The 22,528-nt window shown below is 40.7% G+C and overlaps 1 protein-coding gene across 2 annotated transcripts in view; it reads right to left on the bottom strand.

Annotated features, from left to right (window-relative positions):
* CTNNA2 (catenin alpha 2) overlaps positions 1-22,528 on the bottom strand; it is a 2,350,558-nt gene that overhangs the window by 1,728,167 nt on the left and 599,863 nt on the right. For both annotated transcript variants that reach the window (XM_029593361.1, XM_029593351.1), the window contains exon 6: positions 10,360-10,626. In XM_029593361.1, the coding sequence (XP_029449221.1) occupies positions 10,360-10,626 (267 nt within the window). The remainder of the gene's footprint in view (positions 1-10,359; positions 10,627-22,528) is intronic.

Below are 22,528 nucleotides of genomic sequence, written 5' to 3' on the forward strand. Positions count from 1 at the left end.
CTGAGCTTCCTCCCAGTTGGTACTACAGAATAGTACTGCAGAATACACATTTAATATCACTCACATCAGATAATTATTAATTAGCAGGTGTAAAAATACCCGAGTAAGCAGGAAAATGTATGCATAACTGTTAGCCCCACCCAAGAATTCTTACTACTACGACTACTATTACTTAACATTTTTATAAAACATCCCTAAACCACCCCTTTCTTATAAGCATCTAAGTGCATGTGAAAGTGAACATTCAAGCATATTTTTGACTTTTATAAAATACAGAATATGCGAGTATAGATTACTTACATGCTTATATGCTATATTTTACACGTGCACCATTTTGAAAATTCACCTTTAAGCTTTTTCTGGATTTTTCTTCTTTTTGCCTTTTGTATTCTCCTTGATCACTGGTACAACCTCCCCCTCACTTCTCTATTGTGAAGTCTAGTAGAGATAAGCTGTCAAATGCTTAGCTGTTTCTTTTTGTGGTTTATATTACAAGGATTTTCTCATGAATTGAAAATATTGAAATTTCTTTAAATTTCAGATTTAACAAAAATATTGCTCAGCTCATATGCAAGTAAACTCCTGCACGAATATATTGGACTGAGTGGAGGCATTTCTAGGGGTGAAGCTCAGGAGGCCCTTGGATATACCCACATGGTTTAAAATTTTCAAGAGTATGCCAGTTAGGGATGTGTAGACAAAAAGTTTATGTTCATAAGTCCATAAGTCGAAAAGGGGGGTCAATTTCGGTCAATATGGACATATGGAGAATTCCATAAGTTGAGTCTATGTCCATACGTGCACCGGTTCCCTAAATAAAAATGTAAACCCCTCACCCTCCTAAATCCCCCCCCAAGACTTACCAAAATTCCCTGGTGGTCCAGCGGGGAGTCAGGAAGCCATTCCTCTATTCCTTTGCGAGGAGCACGTGACGTCCGCGTCACGTCGGAGTGACGTGGCCGTCACGTAGTCCACCGCGGTTCCGCTCCCGGACCCCTCGTTGGACACAAACGGAACTTTTGGCCAGCTTGGGGGGCCTCCTGACCTCCCGTCATGCTCTGTCCCATTTGAGAACTTTTTGAGATGTGCACACCATGGCATTTTCGTGTGAAAATGGATGTTTTTTAAAATACAGTCAGCGCATAACCCTGACTTTTTACCACATCTCCTAATGTTGGTGCATGCCAGGCTTTTAAAATTCACCTTAAAGTGCACTACATGTATATATCCTATGGGCAATTGAATGGCATACATTGTAGCAATGTTCACAAGCTCACTTACACAGGTAAAGTGCATTTACGTGTGTAAAACCCAATTTCAGGCATAAAAATGCTTTTTCAAATCAGACCCATGCAGATTATATGCACATAGGGTGAGCAATTCTTTTCTGCAGCAAAAACTGTTTTACTCATGCAAAAACATTTTAAATTTACCTTCTCTATGGTTTTAGTGCACACTATTTGTAAATGTATATATAAAATAACAGAAACAAGAAAAAATAAAGTTTGCTGATTTTTTTCTCTTTAGCTTCAAAAACAACCTGAAAAGATGAAAGAAATGTAATTTAAATGACTGCTCTTCTCTCACAGAAAGAGGAGTATATTGACTTGTTATTGTAACAAAGGGTCAGCACAGTGCTGTACATCAGAGAGAAGAGCTGAGCCAAAAAGTTACTACCCAAATGTCCTGATTCTAAAAAGCATTTAAACGCTTAAATTTGGGTTTTACATGTGTAAATGCACTATTAAATTCACCATTCATGGGACAGCCCCACAAGTGGCTTTTCCTGCCCCGACACCTCCAGTCTGGTGCTGCTGCTCCCCGCAGCAGGTAAACGCAGCCGATCCATGACTGCCGCAGCTCCTCTGCTCTAGATGCGCATGCACGTGACACTGCCTTCTTTAAAGAACCTGTGGTTCCCTCAGATGATGTCCTTACCAGACACCTTATAAAAGGACTCCTCAGACTCTTTAGTATTCCTCAGCAAGGTCTCCTGGTTCCTCATCTTGCCTGGATCCTTGTCTTCTGGTTGCTTTGGCCTGGTTCCTGTCTTCAGCTTCAGCCTGGTTCATGTCTTCAGCATCAGTCTGGTTCCCATCATCAGCTTTAGCCTGGTACCCGTCTTCAGCATCAGCCTGGTTCCCGTCTTCAGTTTCAGCCTGGTGGTTCCCATCTTCAGCTTCAACCTGGTTTCCATCTTCAGGTTCAGCCTGGTTTCAGTCTTCAGCTTCAGCCTGGTTCCTATCTTCAGCATCAGTTTGGTTCCCTTCTTCAATGTCAGCCTGGTTCTTGTCTTTAGTTGTCAGCTCTGCTTCAATCTTCAGCTTCCAACAGTCTTCAGTTTGCCTCCGTCTTCAGCTCTGCTTCAGTCATCAGCCTTGTCTCAAGCCATCAGCCTTGCCGCAAGCCAACAGTCTTGTTTTTGCCTGGACTTCAGCCATAACCTAGTCTTCATATTGACTTTTGGACTCAGTCATAGTCTGCCCCATGCCAAGTTTCACTCACCCGCCGCTGTCATGGGTCTCAGGACTCTACCTACGAGGCTGTGTAATGGCAAGAGGGGCTCACACATACGCAGTTCCTTACAGGTTGCTGAGGCAATGAGCTTGGTGAATGCATCCCTGCAATGGGCCATCACTGCCTTGATCACCCAGAAGCAGGAGCAAAAAACAGAATTGATTAGTCTCCTGCACAAGTTCATTCAACAAACCCAGCAGCAACTCAATCAAGTAAAAGACACATTACTGACCTTATTACACAGCATTTAAACATAATACAAGTTCAATGGCCAGCTTCAGTCTCAGTTCCAGTTCTGGCGAACCCTGCACCAGGATTCCTTAACATGTACAAGATGCCATTTGAATTAAAGCTGGTTCATTTTTTCTCTGACTGTCAAGATCACATATATACTCTCCCTATTGGATGGTACAGCTCTTGATTGGGCCACTCCCTTGTGGGAACAAGATAATTTGCTTCTCAGGAATTTGGACAACTTCAGTAATTCTGTCTGTACTTTAATCAATCTGGGCATGTCACGTCTACTGCCAAAGAACTCATTCTTATTCATCAAGGCACTCGTTTTGTTGGTGAATATGCGGTAGAATTCCATACCTTAGCTTCTGAACTTGGCTGGGGCAAAGATAGCCAAACCGACATTTTTTGGCAGAGATAATCTGAGAGAATAAAAGTTGAACTTAGAGCCCAGTACCCTCCCTCGAAGCACTCATTGCCTTGGCTATTCATATTGACCTGAGATTCCAGGAACAGGCTTGTGAAAAGAACTCTCAGCAGAACTCGCTCATGGTTCCCAGATCTCCTAATCTTTCACCCCCCATTCTGGAACTATTGAAGATGGCTGCCTTCAAAGAACCCACACAATTGGGTTATACCCGAATTTCGCTTGATGAAAAACAAAGAGAAGATTGCAAAATCTTTGTCTCTACTGTGCCACCCAAGATCATTTTTCCCATCAGTGCCCCTTGAGACCAGAAAACTCTATAAAGAGAAATCTAATCAGGAAGGTAGCCTTGCACCATCCTGTTTTCTCTCATGGGACCCCGCTGGACCACCAGGGCTTTTAGTAAGTCTTGGGGAGGGATTGGGATGGTTGGGGGGTTGTAATAAAGTAAAACTGAAGAGTTGGGGTGGGTTTTGTTTTTTTAAATAAATGTGCCCCTCCCCCCCCCCACACTAACCTGAAAAATTAATTTTCCCCGAAGTTTGGGGAAAATCCGATTTGGAGTTTGGGTCCCCCAAACCACAACGAATTAGGCAATTTCATTGAAATTGCCTAATTCGTGATAAAAGAATGCACATCTCTACCTTAATGTGGTTGCCCTACTAACAGCTTAACCACACTCTGTGTCATTTCTTCCATCTACGGAGAACCCCTACCTGGTCATGTAACTACAGCTTCCTTGCCCATCACGATGCAGATTGGGTCTCACCAAGAGAATGGACTCATTTATTTACATGTAATACCATAGTAATGAGACTTTTGATTGATGATAGCAGTATCCCATTAGCATCTGTAATTAATCAGTCTTTTAAGACAGTTATTTTTCCCTCTATTCTTTAAAGAGCCTCAGTTTGATCACTGATTAGAAACCACATGCTGATAGTTTGGATCCAAATAATTATAGGCCAATCTGGTCCAGTTCATTTCTAACAAAGGCTGTTGAGTCTTGGATTGGCCACTGTTGGAAACAGGGTACTGGGCTTGATGGAACCTTGGTCTGACCCAGTATGGCATTTCTTATGTTCTTATGTACAACACTTGGATGAAAACTTGATACTTGATAAGTATCAGTGTGCTTCCAGGCCAAACTTCAGTACTGTGATTGGATCTAATTTAGACTATGTGATCAGAGGTATTGATAGTAGGGCAATATTTCTTCTGGTTTTATTAGAACTTTGATACCCTGAACCATAAAATCCTTTGTACTAGATTATGCAAATTGGACTTAGAGAGAGAGTCCTGCAATGATTTACTTCCTATCTTTCTGAAAAAGTATTCCAAGTATGATTAGATGCCATAACCTCACCCTGGATCCCGCTTAATACAGGGGTACTCCAAGGTTCATCTATCTCTGCAACTCTCTTTAATGTATATCTTAGACCACTATGTAATAGGGATGTGCATTCATTGAAAACTAAACTACAAAATGCGATGAATAAGGCTAATTCATTTCATTCAGGGACCCCAAAATGAATCAAAACCCCTCCCAAAATAAACAAACCTTATTCATTCATTTCATTTGAAACTGATTCAGGCCTAGGTCTAGGCCAGAAGCCAGGGCCCCACCTAGTGCATAGGACAAGGCCCAAAGCAGGGGCCACAGCCTATGCCCAAGAGTAATGCTGGGGTCTCGCTCGAGGCATGGGCCAATGCTGGGGCATCAGCTGTGATCCTTGAAAATTAAACTACAAATACAAAAATGTACCCTATCCGTTGGGTATCCAACAAAGGCCAGGTCCTGACCCAGGCCCAAAGCTGTGTCTTGAACTCAAATGCCAGGTCCAAATGCTGGGATCTTGGCCTAGGCGAGGGCCCGGACCTAGGCCCAATTCTGCAACCCAGCACAAAGGCTGGGTCCTGAAGCTGGGACCTAGGCCCAGACTCAGGCCTAACACAGTGACTCGACCTGGAGGCTAGGTCCCAATTCTAGGTCCTCGGCCTGGGCTCAGGCTCGAAACTGCAACCCGATGCCGGGGCCTAGGTCCGGACCCAGGCCCGACACAGGGGCCTTGGCCAGGAGGCTGGTTCCCAATGTCTGGGCCTTGGCCCAGAGTCAAGCCCAGATTCATAGCACAGGTCTTGGAGCCTCTTCTTGGTCATCTTCTTTCTTTGACACTTGTAAATCAGATGATGCCGTCCACTGGGGTCACACCGGAGTTAATTTAATCCAGCGCGTTCACCCCAGTGGATGGTATCATTTTCATGTACAGAAATCTGCAATGGCCTCATTCTACACAAGTCTGAGGCTTCAGCCTATTGATGGCAAATCCCCACCAGACTGGAATAAGTGGGGGTTGGGGGTGTCCTGGCCCCAGCATTTTTCCGGGAGGGCTCGTTTTTATTTTTTGGCCATTGTGGTGTTTTTTTATTAATTGCTTGATTTGTTTTTTTCACATGAATGAAATGAATCAAGCAATCCACAAATTGAAATTTATGGGAAAAAAAAACCCTCCCAAAAAGGAACCGAAAAATGAAAACACATTTTTTCCCTGGTCTCAGCCGTCAGTGTTATTTGTATGCTGATGACATTCAGTTTTTGATTCCTTGTCAGAATGATGTCTACTAAAATCTCTTCCACTTATGCAAATGAGGCAGCATTTGTACACATATGTGTGTCTATGCAAAATTACCTGCATATGTATGCATGAATAGCCAGTTTATACCATGTGTGCCTATACATGCATAAGTTGTAAAATCTCTGTGTCCATGTGGGCAAGTCAGCAAATGTGCTGCTTACACGTATGCAGGTCTTAAAATTCACCCTTTAGTTTTCAAAGTATAGAAATCCCCATTGTCAATGAAACAAGAATCTTGAAGTACTAAGAGGATGCAAGAGTTCCCCTTAACAAAGTCAGTAGGACAATCAGCAAATGGAGAGAAGAGATTCTTCACCATATAAATGTACTGTGGGTGCAATTTTCTAAACTTCCCACATTAGTGCAAAGACCAAGGTAGTTGTAGTTTGAAAATTGCTTCAGGATACAGTACCTACAGAGATTTATGCCTGGTTTTCTGTAGGTATTTTTTCTGAAGAAAAGGATGCACACCGTTTTGAAAATGCAAAACTGTGTGCACTCTTAGCTTCCCTAACCTAATCCCATCCCCAGGAAGTTAACTCTTCCACATAGTGCAGATAAAACCACACACTTGGTTTTATCCACACGGACGGATTTTAAATCTGCCACGCGCGTAGAAATCTCCACTTACGTGCGTGGCTGGGCCCTGCATGCTCTGCGTGCATTTTAAAAAGGACCCTGCCACGCACGTAAGTGGTGATAAACACATAAGTGCCGGGCCCTGACAAATGGGTGGGCTGGGGGCGGGGATGGGCAGTCCAGGGTGCGGAGCAGGACGGGCCGGGACGGCACCATTCCTCGCTGTCCCAGAGCCTCACGCGCCGGCCAGCTGCCAGCACACGCAAGTTACTTCAGGTCGGGCCCTGAAGTAACTCAAAGAAAAAAAAATGGTAAAAAAAAAAAAGGGGGACTTAGAGGGTAGGGAGGAGAGGGGAAGGGAGGTTAGGGTAGGGGTAGGAAAGGTCCATCCCAGTCTACTCCTAAATTGGAACGGACTGGGAGGGAACTGGGGGAGCCCCAATCTCATCACCGTGCAAATTTGCAAAATTTTACACACCCCCCCCCCCTTGCGCACGCCACCCGTACATATGCGCTCGGATTATAAAATCTAACTACATTGAGCATGGGTAATTCACCTGTATAAACCGACATTCACCCAGGTAAATATCTTTTGAAAATTCTTTTCCCCATGCCACATTATCTTTATTGAAGAAGCTTTGTTACAGTTAAGATATTGTTTGGAACATCTGTTTTGCCTACAAAGCAAGTTTTTTGTAAGTCTTGGCTTCCCATACCTTTCCTTGTGATCCCACAACAAGTGAGCTTTTCAGGAAATCCACAATGAATATGCAAGAGATAAACCTGCATGCATTAGAGAAACCAGGTATGCAATTTTATGTTATGCATAGTCATTGGATTATCTTAAAAACTGGTCTGGCTTTGAGGTCACTGGTCAGGGTTGGGAAGTAAAGCTTCCTCTCAGCTCAGGAATGAACCATGACACAATGTCTGCTTATTCAGGACAGACAGTGGAACAGAGAAGGGGTTGTTCCACAAAGCACATTTAAGTGGCACACAGTTATTTTATCATAATATTACATGTTTCATAGAGAAGGCTGCTCACAGTTCACAAAGTGCCAAAGAAATGTCATTTTGTGGCCAGTTTACAGTTGTTTCCTATTATTTTAGACACAAGAGGCTGGGGCATTAATTGGCAGGGAGAAAGAGTGGATATCCGGACTGTAGCACTCAAATATAATTCATGTAAACTCCTGGGTTGCAGAATGAATGCCCATTTCTCACTCTGAGACCCAGAATTTGCCACTTTATTTCCAAGTCTTTATTTGCATGCTAATGTTGCTCCTTTTTCTCTCTCTCCTTAGTAAACTTTTATGAAGCCCAAAACCCTGAAATGTGTTGCCAAGTCATCGTGTTACCAAAAGATAAAATCAAAAAGCAATTAGAATCAAACTTTCCTGTAGTGAGAACAAATTATTTTACAGTGCTCTACGCATCTTGCCTGTTTAGCGCAACAATTTAGATATGGATCCTGTAAGGTGAGTTCCTGTTCCATCCTCCCACCCTCTACCTAACAAAAAGATACCATTGATTATCATGCTTTTGGAACAGACCATTTTGGGGCCTATGCAATAAAGTTTAGTGTATATGATAAAACCATTATAGATGCATTAAAAGCACAATGCATATGTGGTAAAATTAGCATGTATCCAAATATAAATGATGAGCGTCATATTCACATGAGGTTTTATTGGGTAAATAACATTTACTACTGCTAATTGTGGACCTGGTAAAGCCAAAACATCAACACCTGCTGTAAAATCCACCACTGCTAACTGATCCAAATTGAGAGTTGCTTAGCAGGAGGGATTTCCACTCTTCCCTCTCCCCCCAAAACCCCCATAAAGATTTTGTCAACACCCTCTCCCTCTGCAGACCCCAAGCGCCCATTAAAAAGTACCCCACACCTCTCAGCACAACAACTGCCAAAGCCCCCCTTCTCCTCCCAAGGACTGCTCTCCGGCCCCCAGTTCTTTCCTCCCCACGAGAACGTTGCAGCCCCTCAGGACAACTACTTCCCAGTCCCCAATTCTGCAAGAATGATGCAGACTTCTCCTGTGACTTGATACCAGTGAAACACCACTAGGTGGCATCATTCTGAGTTTGCCAGTCTTCCTTTCTGCCAGAGAAAAAAGCAGGAACTTCCAGGAGCATGGGTGGGTCTTAAATTGCTTCAGCATTTTTGCAGGGATGAGATCAATAAAGGGGTGGGGATAGCACCAGAGGGGGAAGAGGAAATGAACATGATCTATATGGGAGAGGGGGAGTTCGCTGTGGGAAAAAAAAAAATCCTTCCTGATCATTAGCTCTTTCTTTAATTTAGGGCATTTAGCATGGAGGATTCCCTGGAAGCTAGCATGAGGATTACACTTTTTTTGTTTACATCCATGTTAGTACTAATGAGGGTGTTAGCATGGTCGCAATATAATTTACTGTATAGCACATTAAAATGTTACTGAATCATACACTAAATCTTTTTCAGCAGCAGATTTATTACATAGGCCCATTTTTGTTTGTCTCCTATCTATTCTGAAAAGAAAATAATGCTAGTTTTGGCCACTAGATGGCTCCATTACACAAATAATGGCACAATCTTGTGTTCTCGCACTAATAAAAACTTTACTGAAGGTACTAAGGTTAAAAAAAAACTTTTCTTAAACATCCAAAACTGTACACAGGTAACTGGAATCTTGGTAACTGTGAAACCTTTAAAGCACTAGCAGCACAGATGATGTCATATACGAGGCTTTGTGATCACATAGATTCCTTTTTCAGATGTTTCTTATCACAAAACCTCATAAATGCCATCATTTGTACTGTTGATCCTATGAAGGTATCACTGTCTACCAAGGAGTTGTGAGATATGCACAGAAAGGTGAATTTTAAAAACCCGACATGCGCATTAATTAGTGGATGCACAAATATGTCAGGCTTGTGCATGCCGAGCGGATTTTAAAAGCCGCCGAGGAATTTAAAAAAAAAATAAATATGTGCATATCTCCCGCAGCGCACACATCGGTAAAGTTTTCAAAAAGGGGCAGGGTGTGGGAGTGGCCTGGGCGGGGCATGGGCGTTTCTGGGCATGAGCCTGAGATGTACACATAAATACTTACACGATCTGGCACGCACCAGGGCCCCCTGATGAGTAACTTTACTTCTGCTATGTATGATGTGTAAGTTAAAAAATAAAGAAAAACAGGCAGATCTGTGGAGTTTGAAGGGTCAGGGCTACATGGGGGGAATGAAGGCTATTAATCTATGGGGGTTTGGAGGACCTATCTCTTAACTGGTGAACCTGGGATGAACTGGTAAAACTGGAAATAAAATTCCCCAATTTATGCAACAGAAATAGCATTTGCGCACACATACATGTGCCCGCTTCATATTTGCCGTGTCCCTGGGCGTGGGCCAATGTATATGCACAAATGGGAGCATATGCACCGATCTGAAAGTTACCGTCATAAGTAGCATCTACGTACGTACATACTGTTTTATAAACCTCAAACATACTGTATATTTTTGCTTTTGCATGTACATTTCTGTGCATAAAAAGGGAACGGTGTAGGAGTGTCCTGGGACAGGGCCAACATTTATTTATTTATTTATTTATTTATTTAACAACTTTTAATATACCGACGTTCGTGAGGCACATCACGCCGGTTTACAAATAACTCGGTTAAAGGAGGAAATTACAATGAACAGGGGGCAGGAGATTGGAGCAGGCGAGAAAAAGGATGGGGGTAAGGGAGACAGAAGAAGAGAGGGAAAGATAGGTAGCTTGAGAGAGAGTAAAAAAAACAACAGTTAACGTTAAGCTGCTATTTTAAAAGATACTTATGCATGTATATTTGCCAATTTACCTGCAAAAATTTACAACTGCTAATTATCTTTCGAATACCTTAAAGATGGCGCCAAGAGAAACCGGAGGAATAAAAGGTGAGATATTGTGTAGGAAATGACACTTACATCAAATTCATTTAGTGCAGCAGCTAGTTCCCCAATGCCAGTGTGACTTAGTTTCTCATCAGTTGGTGAACTGGCCTGGGCGGCGTTAGATATACCAGCAATAGCCTCTTGTACTTGTTTGAAAACATAATCTCTGTTGGCCCTGGTAGCAGCTACATCTGGATGACGGAGAAATGCTTGGGATGCTGTATACAACATTGTAGCATTCTTCTTCAGAGCACCTCTTGCAGCAGCCATTTCATCTCTACAGTGAGGGTCTTTCAGCTCCTAAATAAAGGAAGGAGATGAATGAAAACATTAAAATATAATTTTGCAATTGCATTAAACAAGACTATGCTACTGAATCTGTCTTGTGTATATATATCATCGTATTTACTAGGGATGTGCATGGCCAAACATTTCATTTCTGTTTTGGATTTTTGGGTTTCATGAAATTTTGTTTTGGTGTTCATTTTTAGGTCTTCTATTTACTTATTTTTTATGGTTTCGTTCACCTTTGTTTCCGACAAAATATTGCAAATAGTGTGCATTATTTCAAAGTTTCAGTTTTCAGGGGCTAAATTTGTTTCCTTTGATATGAAAACAAAAATGGGCTTACTTGTCCACCTTCCCATTTTTGTTTCAAAAAATGCACATCCCTGGTATTTATCATCATGTACACATAAAAGTTAATTTTGAAAGGAGTTACAAATGTAAACATAACATACTATTGTAGCAATTTTCAAAGTCAATGACAGATATTGTAGCAATTTTCAAAAGCCCACTTACTCAGGTAAGTAAAAGGCTGGAAAGTGAAATCCCACCTTGCTGTCATTAACATGGTGGCAAGGAGGAAATCTTCTTGGCCATTACCCCTAGAGTGTGGCTATAAGGATGGAGGATGAGGTGATGGCGGTTGCTGGCCTGTTTAACCTGTCAGAGAATTTGCCTTTCTTCCCCCATCCTCTTCCTAAACTCCCTTTTTGTGAGGTGGCATCTGAGGGAGTTATGATTGAAAATCATTTGTGGGTTATTTATTGGATCAAGCAGTAGGAGGTATTCAGGGAGAGAGTTTATTTTTCTAGTTATCATTATAACCCAATGCAGACAAAGTCTCTCTGTCTCCTGAGCGGCAGTGATCCCAGGGATATTTGCTCCCATCCTTCTTTTTATCTTCTTCTTAGTATGGATGTTCATACATTTGGCGCAGTCGGGGCGGTAAACCCGAGCCTAGGTTATTTAAAGGTATAAAGTTTGGAGCTTTACACTGGGGTGGCAGGGTGATGCTTGCATAGTTGGGGTGGTGGGAGCTGCTACACAAAGCTGCATCCGGGTACTCTCATGTTAGGTCATGACAGAGAGGCCCAGAGGTGGGGGGGATCTTGGAAAAGGGACTCTAGTGTGGTGTCAGAAGGCAGCTTCTTACTGGGACATGGTGATAGGCTGCCCCGAGGATGGGGGGTGGGGGGGGGGGGGCGGGCATCTGAATGTATTTGCAAGTAATATTGGGCTGGATTTTACAAGCCCTGCGCGCTGGCAGCCTATTTTGCATAGGCTGCCAGCGCGCGCACAGCCCCGGGACGTGTGTAAGTCCCGGGGCTTCTTAAAAGGGGCGGGGAGGGGGCATATCCGGGGTCAGGGGGCAGTCCGGGGCAGGACCAGGGGCATGGTGCGCCAGCAGCCCGCTGGCGCGCACAGATTTACGCCTGCTTTCAGCAGGCGTAAATCTGCCAACAATGGTAGGGAGGGGGTTTAGATAGGGCTGGGGGGGGGGTGGGTTAGGTAGGGGAAGGGAGGGGAAGGTGTGGGGGGGTAGAAAGAAAGTTCCCTCCGAGGCCGCTCCGATTTCAGAGCGGCCTCGGAGGGATCAGGTAGCGCGCGCCGGGCTCGGCACGCGCAAGTTGCACAAATGTGCACCCCCTTGAGCGCGCTGACCCCGGATTTTATAAGCTACACATGTAGCTTATAAAATCCAGTGTACTTTTGTTCGCGCCTGGTGTGCGAACAAAAGTACGCGCTTGCATAAATTTATAAAATCTACCCCATTATGTCTTATTAGGCTCGAGTTGTTGTTTGATGTTGAAAATAAACTGCGGCCATTGCTAAACCTAGGTCATATGTCTCAGCATAGTTTTTGAAAGGGGGTTGCAAAGGAGTGCCCGGGAAGTCCTACCTGCCTATGTAAGTGCATTTACAGATGTAAACAGCAGTTTTAAGGGTGTAAATGCTTTTGAAAATCAGGCCTGTTCTGAACATGCAACTCCCTGCATCACATCTGGCTCTCTATTATTTCTGCTTTATACCCTTGCATTTCTACATCAAGATGCTGTTCCTCAAAGATGTTCTCTGATATAAGCCCACAAGCTTAAGACAAAAGTCAAACTTTTAGTCTCCCATTTGACAGCACCAAGTGGATATCACTGAGCCACTAGGTTGGACTAAAACCAAACATTTAAGACCCAGAAGTGATGCTATTGAAATGTCACTGCACTGTAAATCAGTCATTCAAACAGTGAGCCAGGAGGCAGAGGGAATGCTAATGCTCGTGGTAGGAAAGCAGCAGGGAACAGATGTAGCAAAAAGCAAAGCATAGCACTCCTGATAGGAGTCAAGAAAAGTGAGAAACAGGTAAATGGCAGGTAAGCAGCAGGAAGCAAGATTAACAAAAAGATAATTGAAAAGGTCTCAGGGCTAGACAGAAAGCTTCAAGTCAAGAGGGAAGGAATTCACTCTTCTTTTCACTCTGACAGATTTGTTAACCTTTCCTATGAATCTATCCAAGTTCGCTAACTTGGGATAGGGTTATCAATTTGCTCTATTTTCCTCAGGAGTCACTGATTCAATCCTGGTTTGATTCCACTTCGTGTGCTAGTTTTACTGAAGGAAAATGGGTTCAAGTTGGCACTTGAGTAGCCGAATTGAAGCAGCAGATAACCCTGGTCTGCAACTAATCTACCTCCATACAAGATGAATGTCTGCACAGCGGAAAGGAGGTAAATCCTATAAATGCACCATCCTCTTACCTTTACCAATCATAAATCACATAGGAAATTAAGGGTGCAATGCAAATAAAAGCTTCATAATCTTCTATGGTATCTATCCAGCTAGTTACCATAGTCAGTTGTATCATTTTGAAATACAAGTTCATTCTTCCTGAACACATTTCTGCTAACATTTTCATGTCTTAATTCACTTATTCTAATTTTAAAATGGAAAACCTGAGGTGTTTCAGGTTAGCAGTGCTCAAATCAATTACTTTTGATGAGAAAAGTACAAAGCAGTCTGATTTAAGTGTCTCAGCGATGCACTGCTAATGCAATACAGAAGAAGTTCAATGATGAATTCTAATTTTAATTAGGAATGGAGCTTACATTTTAAGCACAACACAGAAGCATTGCAATATTTTCAGCTATTGCAAAGGGTTTTTTTTCTACTGACTGTTGAAATCGATCAGAACCTGATCAGTGGTCTAGAATATAACAGCACTGAGGAAATATTTTCCTGTGATCATACGATCTAAATCAGCATTTGAAGTGTGCAGGTAAAGTTGACTGCTGTATTGTTATATCATATGAATGTTTGTATATAGAGAGGACTCATAATTTTGTTTAATTTTAAAAAGTGTATTCTGCTTTTCCTAACCAAGATTATTACAAGGTGGATTACAAGAGAAAAAAAAAACATATAAATATAATTATACTAATAATAACTGTACAATCAAAATTAACAGTTCAAAAAAGGTGAACCAATCCAGCCCATCCCATACCTAAACCCATCAAATCATAAATTTATTAGACTGAAAGATAATATATTAATTTATAATCATAATAACATACAGCTTAAAAGTATGTTACTGTTGTCATAGTACAATTACCTATCTAGCCAAATGCTGAATCCAATTAATTCATCATACACTCACAAGGGATTTAATTATGTACAAGTGACAAAGGTAGTCAGAACAGAACATCTAACCTCTGAATCTCCCCATCACTCAATTCATAACCCAAAAGAAAAAAGACCAGGTTTACACATTTTATCGGAATAGCAAATAGTCCATTACTCTTCCCATGTCCACCAGCAACAGACTGCATAAACTAGGGACCACGCCAGTGAAAGCTATATTCCTAGTTATTTCTTTACCTATAGCCTTGACAGAAGGTATCACCAACCATGAGTCTTCACTTGAATACAAAATGCGAATAAGTTCATAATGTGACTTCTCTACCAAATAGCTATGCCTGAGGCCTATCACATGAAATGTTATTGACAGAACTTTGAACAGGGTTGTACATTTGTCTGAAACAAATGCAAAAAAGGCAACAAATAAGGCAATTTTCAATTAATTCACCTCCAAGGGAATGGCACCATTTTAAAAGTATACAAAAAAACGAAATCCCCAAAGCTCAACCAAAAACATTTCATAAACATCATTATATTAAATGTTTGACTTCACTTCCTGTTTGGTGCCATTATGTATGTGAGTTTCTGAAGCGATGGAAATCTTTGATATTTTTATTAAAAAATACTTAATATAATTTTTGTTCTTAGACCTGAATTGTAAGACAGCACCCTGAAGAAGAACTTTTGTTTGAAACATGGACCCATGTTGAGTTAAGAAGAAACAGGCGTTCTTGAAGAAAAAAATCATTCTGTGGTGGCTGTTTGGCGTTCCTTTGCTATGATTGATCCTACATAAGATAAGTTGCTAGACTATTTTTGAATTTAGATAATATATTTTAATTGCAAAAAGAAAAAAAGAGGGACAATCCTGTACATCTATGATTAGATATAAGGATGAAGACAGTTAAAATGTCTAATTACATTTCTCTGATGATGCCTATTATGAAGGTCTAATATATTTCCATTCAAATTATTGTTGAGGAGGATTTTATATTTCTACACCATTTTAAAAGTACCAGGACCTAGGAGGAAGCAAGTAGACTTTGATCCTGTTCTTTAGCACTCAGGACGGGGATAAGTGGAGACCAAGGTGAATACTTCCTGACCCTGATAGATGTAAACAAGAGCAGGGGCTCAGGCAGGCCCTGTTCAGGCCAGGCCGATTAGTTTTGTGGGTCAGGAGTGGAGAACAGAGGGGACCAGGGAGGCCCAGATGGGAAGGCCCAGGCACTGAGTTAATTTATTACAGGGTTGGAGAAGATCTCCAAGGCTGCGATAGGCCCACTTTTTTTTTTTTTTATCAGTTCAGGGTTTTTTTTGTTTCTTTGCTTTGGGGTGTTTTGTTTTGGGTTTTTTTCCATTTAATGAGTTATTGTTTCAGTTCAGTTTGGCAAAGAAACTGAACAAAAAAAATATTTATGAATCAAAAAATGAAAATAAGACCCCCTAAAATGAAAAAATGAACCAAAACAAAAAATTTGAGGCTGCACATTCTTAATTCTGAAGTTTATCCAGGATATCCTGCTTACCCAGATTAGGTTGTCCAGTAGGGATGTGCAGCAGGGATGGATAAGTTCGATTCAGTATTCATATTCGTCGGGACCCAAATCTGTTACATCCATTTTCAGGGGACCCAGATTCATCCATTAGTTATGTATGGTATTTGTTTCCCATTAAAGTTAAAAACCCCCCATCTCAACCCTTTAAATTTAATTAACTACAACCCCCCCAAGACTTGCCAAAAGTCCCTGGTGGTCCAGCGGGGGTCCTGGAGCAATCTCCTGCACTTGGGCCGTCGGCTACTGGTATTCAAAATGGCGCCGATAGCCTTTGCCCTTACCATGTCACAGGGGCTACTGGTGCCATTGGTCAGCCCCTATCACATGGTAGGAGCAATGGACGGCCGGCGCCTCCAAAGAACCATGAAATCATCCTTTTTGAAACTATAAACTTACAAATATGCTTGATATACTGCCCACCTAGCCTACTAGAATTAAATATCTCCCCACTAATTGAATTCTTAACAACACACTTAAACATCTCAAATCGCCTAGTACACCATTGTACTAGGCGATTTCAATCTTAACATGGACACAAAGCCCTTATCCAACACCTGCCAAACACTAGTGGATATTATGAAAACACTAGGATTCACTCTAACCACTGACAAGGCCACTCACAGAGCAGGGCACTCTCTCGATATATCATTTTCATCCTCACTCTCGCCGTCCTGCCCTCCCAGCCTCTTCTTCCCCTCTTTATTTTCTCTTAGTTTCCACTCACTTTTACTCTGCAGGTCCCTCGCTGTTCTTACTCCTCCTGAATCCTTCCAGCTTTACCCTTACAAGACAATGGAATCTCTAGTATGTTGATTTATGCAAGCTCGTCATTTAATGTTGATATATGTAATGCTGATTTATGTAATGTTGAATTTTAATGTTGATTTCATAATTTGTTCTTGTCATTTAATGTTGCTATATGTAATGATGATTCATGTAATGTTGATTTTGTAATGTTGATTGTATTGTTAATCTATGTAATGTTTGATTTATGTTATGTTGATTTATGTAATCTTGTCATTTAATCTACAGTTGAACCTTGCTATTTTAATCTCAGTTTTTAGATTTGTATCTTCATAGCTTTTTCCTTGGTTATTGTTATCCTGTTTCCCCCTATCCCCTGTTATATTGTACTTTCCACTCCTTTTGTTAAAATGTAAACCGGCTTGATGTTTCTGATGAATGCTGGTATATAAAAGCCTTTAAATAAATAAATAAATTCATCAACCACAATCACCTGGAACACATCAAATTAGAATACACACAAATCCCTTGGTCAGATCACTTCCTCATACAATCCGCCATTAAATACATTGAACACCAATCAACACAGGAAAAAAAAGAACGCATCAAATTTAAATATCGACCACCCTATAACTTAGAAAACCTGAGAGACAGCTTAGAAGAAAGTCTAACTAATTTAGACTACACCGACTGCCACACTGCTACCACAGATGGATGCAAATAACAAAAATTATAGCTGATGAGACAAACCCAATAAAATGTATAAACATCAAGGAACCCAAACAAACAAGAAATTTAAGGAAAAAAGAAAAAGAATGGAGAAATGTGAAAACAACCAAAAACCTAACTAAATACAGAAAGCAACTAGCCTACTATAAAAAAAACAATTCTAAATACAAAGAGACAGTACCACAGCACTAAAATAGAGAAATATGCAAACAACCCTAGAACCTTATTTACCATAATAAAAAAACCTAACCACTGACAAATCAGGCTCTCCACAAAACCTACCAGCAAATAGATATAATGAAATAGCCACATTTTTCAATGACAAAATCAAGAACCTAAAAACTAAAATCCCAATTACATCGAAGCAAAAAATTAAAATGAATAAAAAAGATGTTATACCATGGACAACATTCAATGAGACATTAGAACTAGAAATCGAATCAATGCTAAAAAAAAACCTAAATCCTGCCCCACATGCAAATGACACAATACCAACCATAGACATAAAAAAAAGTTGCAAACACAGTATCCCCGACATTAGCAAAGATCATGAATCTATCCTTAGAGGAAGGAACTATGCCAGAGACACTAAAAGGGGCAATAGTAAAACCGATTAAAAAACAAAACAAAACAGTGATCCACTTAACCTAAGCAATTACAGACCAGTATCAAACCTTCCCCTAATCGAAAAATTAATTGGAAAAAAACATACAAAAGCAAATTGCAGAACACTTAGATAGCAATAATATCCTGTATCCATCACAACATGGCTTTCGAAAACACTATAGCACAGAGACACTACTGCTTGCGCTAACAGATAACATCATGAGAGGTTTTGATAGTGGTAAACATTACATCCTTGTGATGCTAGACCTCTCAGCAGCCTTTGAGACCGTAAATCATGACATACTTTTAAATAGACTAGATGAAATAGGATTAAGTAACAAAACTATCAAATGGTTTAGATCATATCTAAGCAACAAATATTTTCAAGTGCAAATCAAATACGTAATGTCAGAAAAGATAAACCTTCAAACAGGAGTACCACAGGGTTTAGCCCTATCGGCCACACTCTTCAACATATATCTCTTACCATTATGTCACCTACTGGCTGATCTGGGCATCACACATTATATATAAGCTGACGATATCCAATTAATAATACCTATTGATGACACAATCGAAAAAACATTAAAAATAGCAAATATGTATCTAGATATCATCAAACAACTTCTAAACCAAATGGAACTAGTAATTAATATTGAGAAAACAGAATTTATACATTTAGAATGAAAAAACACGGAGATCGTTCAAAACCCAATTATACTCAATAACAACCAAAAAATAGAGTTAGCAGACAAAGTACAGAACCTAGGTGTAATAATTGACACGGAACTAAGCTTAAAACAACACATATCTTTAAAAGTAAAGGAAAGATACGCTAAACTCATGGTGCTTAGAAGACTTAAACCACTTCTAACAACTGCCAACTTTCGATCAGTACTGTAAGCGTTGAGTTTTGCAAGCACTGATTACTGTAACGCCCTCCTACTAGGCCTACCGTACACTTCGCTAAGACCACTACAGATATTACAAAACAGAGCTGCTAGAATCTTAACTGGCAAAAGCAAAAGAGATCACATCACAGAAACCCTGGCGGAGTTACACTGGCTACCCATTGAACAAAGAATTCAGTACAAAACACTATGCACCATACATAAATTAATACATAATGAAAAAGCAGATTGGCTGAACACAGCCCTTCACGTACACGTCCCAAATAGAAACCTGAGATCAGCCAACAAAGCACTTCTTACTATTCCATCAATCAAACAGCAAGACTAACACAAGTAAGAGAAAGAGCACTATCCTTGGCAGGACCCGTACTATGGAACGCCATGCCATTGGAGTTAAGACTACAAAGTAACAACAAAACCTTTAGAAAAAATTTAAAAACCTGGCTCTTTAAACAAGCTTATCAAAAAGAGAAAGGAGAATAGTACCCAGGGGAAAGCAGGTACAAGCAAACAATTCAACAACAAACACATAACCAAAATCAATATGTGTATAATTTTATTTGTTATTTAGCTTAAGTTTCATTTGTAAGTTCATCAGTAAAGGATAAAAGTACAATGATAAAGCTAATCTCGTATCCCAAACTGATACAATGAGAAATGGGCATGATTCATTACACTTACCAATTAATATTGTTTACAAACTATGTTACCGATCCTTAATGGCACCTGTGTAACTTAACATTCTTTAGCATCATTTTTATGTGCCTTAATGTAAACCGTTGTGACGGTCCCCACTGAACGACGGTATAGAAAAATGTTAAAATTACTAAATAAATATGGAGATGAATATCTCCATTTTGTGATTTAGACGGATAACTTTCAGTTATCCATCTAAATGGCTTTGAATATTGACCTTCTTGTTTTCAAATACAACTGATTATTTTTATAAAAGAAATCTGACATTTTGGCATGGTTCCAAAATTTTCAATCTGTGTTTAAGTATTGTGAGAAAATGATTAATGATAAATGCACCCACATGCCTTCTATTATTCTACTAATTAAGGGATTTAGCAAAATCTGATGTAGCATGACAGTTAGTGATGTGCAGAGGAAAATTATTTTTTTCTTTCAGTTGTTTGATAGAGCACCTTGATTTGGTTCATTAGTTTCAAATGAAAAACAAGTCATTTAGTTGTTTTATTTCTTCATTTGTTTACCATTAAAGAATATGGGGAAGCACTACAGCCTATCTGGGGCTCCAAAATTGGGGCTTTGTCATGAATTCTAATAAAACTGGTGAGTGGCTATCATCAGAAGGGTGAAGGCATGCAAACACATCAAGAGTATGTCAATGTGGCAGAAAAGGTGTAATGAAGGCACCGTAATAGGGTAAAGGATTACTAGCCATGGCAGAAGTTTTCCAAGGCATCGTCAGAGATGCAAAGAAGCAGCAAGAGTGGGAAGAGTACCCTAAGACTTCAAAATAAGGCACCAAAAACAGTGGCATGAAACCTCAAAGGAAGCACAAAAAGTAAAGTGGCACCAAGAGTTGCCTCAACACCTTGAGGCACCATGAGGGGGAAACAAAGCAGAAAAGATGGCAGAAAAAAATCCAAGGCACTGATAAAGGGACAAAGTGCACAAAGAGTGGCATCAACACACCAAGGCACTTTGAGAGGTACAAAGTGGCAAGAAGGTGTAGTCTCAGGTATGACAAAAAGGCAGAGTGACAGCAAGAACCCCAAGATACAAAGTCTGGGTATGGCAGCAATATCTAGTGGAAGAAAGAACCCTAAGGTATAGGATAAGGAATATAGCAGGAAGGCAGAGTGGCATGGGAGATGGCTGTCTTCCTGTTGAACTTGCCACTTGTCAGATTTAGTACAAGAGCTTGATCTGTCATCAGTATCACCTCCGTGACATAAGCTTTTATGACATACCCTACTTGAAATTGATCTTGCTGCTGAGTGGACATTTGGGTTTCTTGAGAAATTTCCTTTCCAATTGAAACTTTTGTCACAACCAGAACATGTAAATTGGCTATCATCAGTGTGACTTTCCTGGAATTTTGTGAGGTTTGCTTTATTAAGAAAGCTTTCCCCATATTGAGCCGTGACCGCAGTCTCTTCCCTTCTCTTTCTTGTTTTGCATTAGTATTCTCTTCCTACTAAAACCTTTACCTCATTGAGAATATGTAAAATATCTCTCCTGTGCATCTTTTCTATTGTGCCCGTATTTCTTCCTTTTGACTAAGAGTTTTTGGGGAGAACCCACCCTAGTATAACCAAGAAAGAAGACAGGTGGGAGAACTAGATTGGGATCCTAGAGATCTACATCAAAACAGTAAGGTAGGGAACCAGAAAAGAGATGGGGTGGGATGAATAACTTATACTTTTTTCTTCTTTCAATTTTTTTCTGAGAACAAAACATCCCCAGCATAACCAACAACCAAACAAAGAAGGAGAACTAGGGTGAAATCCAAAAAGTGAAGAACACGGAGGCATTAAAACTCCCATGCTAGTACATAATAGGCACGACAGGCAGGCATGTGAACATCATTTATTTATTATTATTTTTTATTTACCGACATTCGATCTGAGATATCACATCGGTTTACATTCAGGTACCCCAAAGGTGGTATATTGGGGCAAGGCAGGTAGGCAGACCAGTAGTAGCAAAACCCCTAAAGTGGTATATAAGGGGCAATGTAAGTAGGCAGAGCGGTAGCAGCAAGACGCCCTAAGGTGGTATGCAAAAACCATGGCAGGTAGGCATGTGGAGGTCCATATTCATCTGCTGTGCAGCTCGGATAGTTAACCAGATAAAGTTATCCAGATAATGTAGCCTATATATTTAGCATCGCAGCTGTGCTGTTGAATATATATGGCTACCTTAAATTTAGCTGGATAGGTTTATAGCCAGATACGTTATCCATCTAGCTCTAAATATCAGAGTTACTTAACTTCTCCAAGTTATGCCCCTAGAAAGTCCCTGAGTTATCCAGACAAATTTTAGCCAGATAAAAAGTTACCCAGCTAGAATTTACTGCCCAACCATTCATTTAAGCTGGATAACTTCTGAGTTCTTTGGCTTAATGCTTCTGAAAAGGGACACCATTGTAGCAAGACCCTTAAAGTGATATATAATGGGCTTGTCAGGCAGGAAAAGTAATGGTAGTAGCAAGATTTCTAATATGGTTCATCTGGGACATGGCAGGTAGACAGAGCCGCAAGCAAGGCCTATAAGATGCTTTCAGTCATCTTGCAACTTGCATGGAAATTCTGGAAAACCTATCCAAGGCAAAATGATTTTCAGAAAGACAAGCTATTCCATCAACTCTGGCACTAGCCTTGAGCAATGAGGGCTCACAATGTCTTCTGTCATTGAGAAGACACATTTCACTGGGCAGGCTAGTTGGTGGACAGATAGATAGTTGTGTCCAATGTGTCAGTGTGTCTGTGTACATGTCCTCAATGGGCTCCATGAAATAGCATGTTACAGAGATTTGTGCTGAGGTCTCCTTTGCTGGGGTGGGGCAAGGGTCTTTCTTGTCAATTGCTTTAGCTAGGGCTTGTGTCAGGAGAGATGGTTATTTGTGGGCAACATGGCTTTGACATATTGAGATGGAGTAGGAAGTTCCTGACACTCTGAAGTGGCCAATCTTCCTGTGTGACTTCCCCAGTGTGCCTCTGCCACTTCTTTTTACACACCCTAGCTAACAAAGCAAAAAGTCCCACTAAT

This window comes from Rhinatrema bivittatum, chromosome 1 (genome assembly GCF_901001135.1).
Source record: "Rhinatrema bivittatum chromosome 1, aRhiBiv1.1, whole genome shotgun sequence".
Lineage (NCBI taxonomy): Eukaryota > Metazoa > Chordata > Amphibia > Gymnophiona > Rhinatrematidae > Rhinatrema > Rhinatrema bivittatum.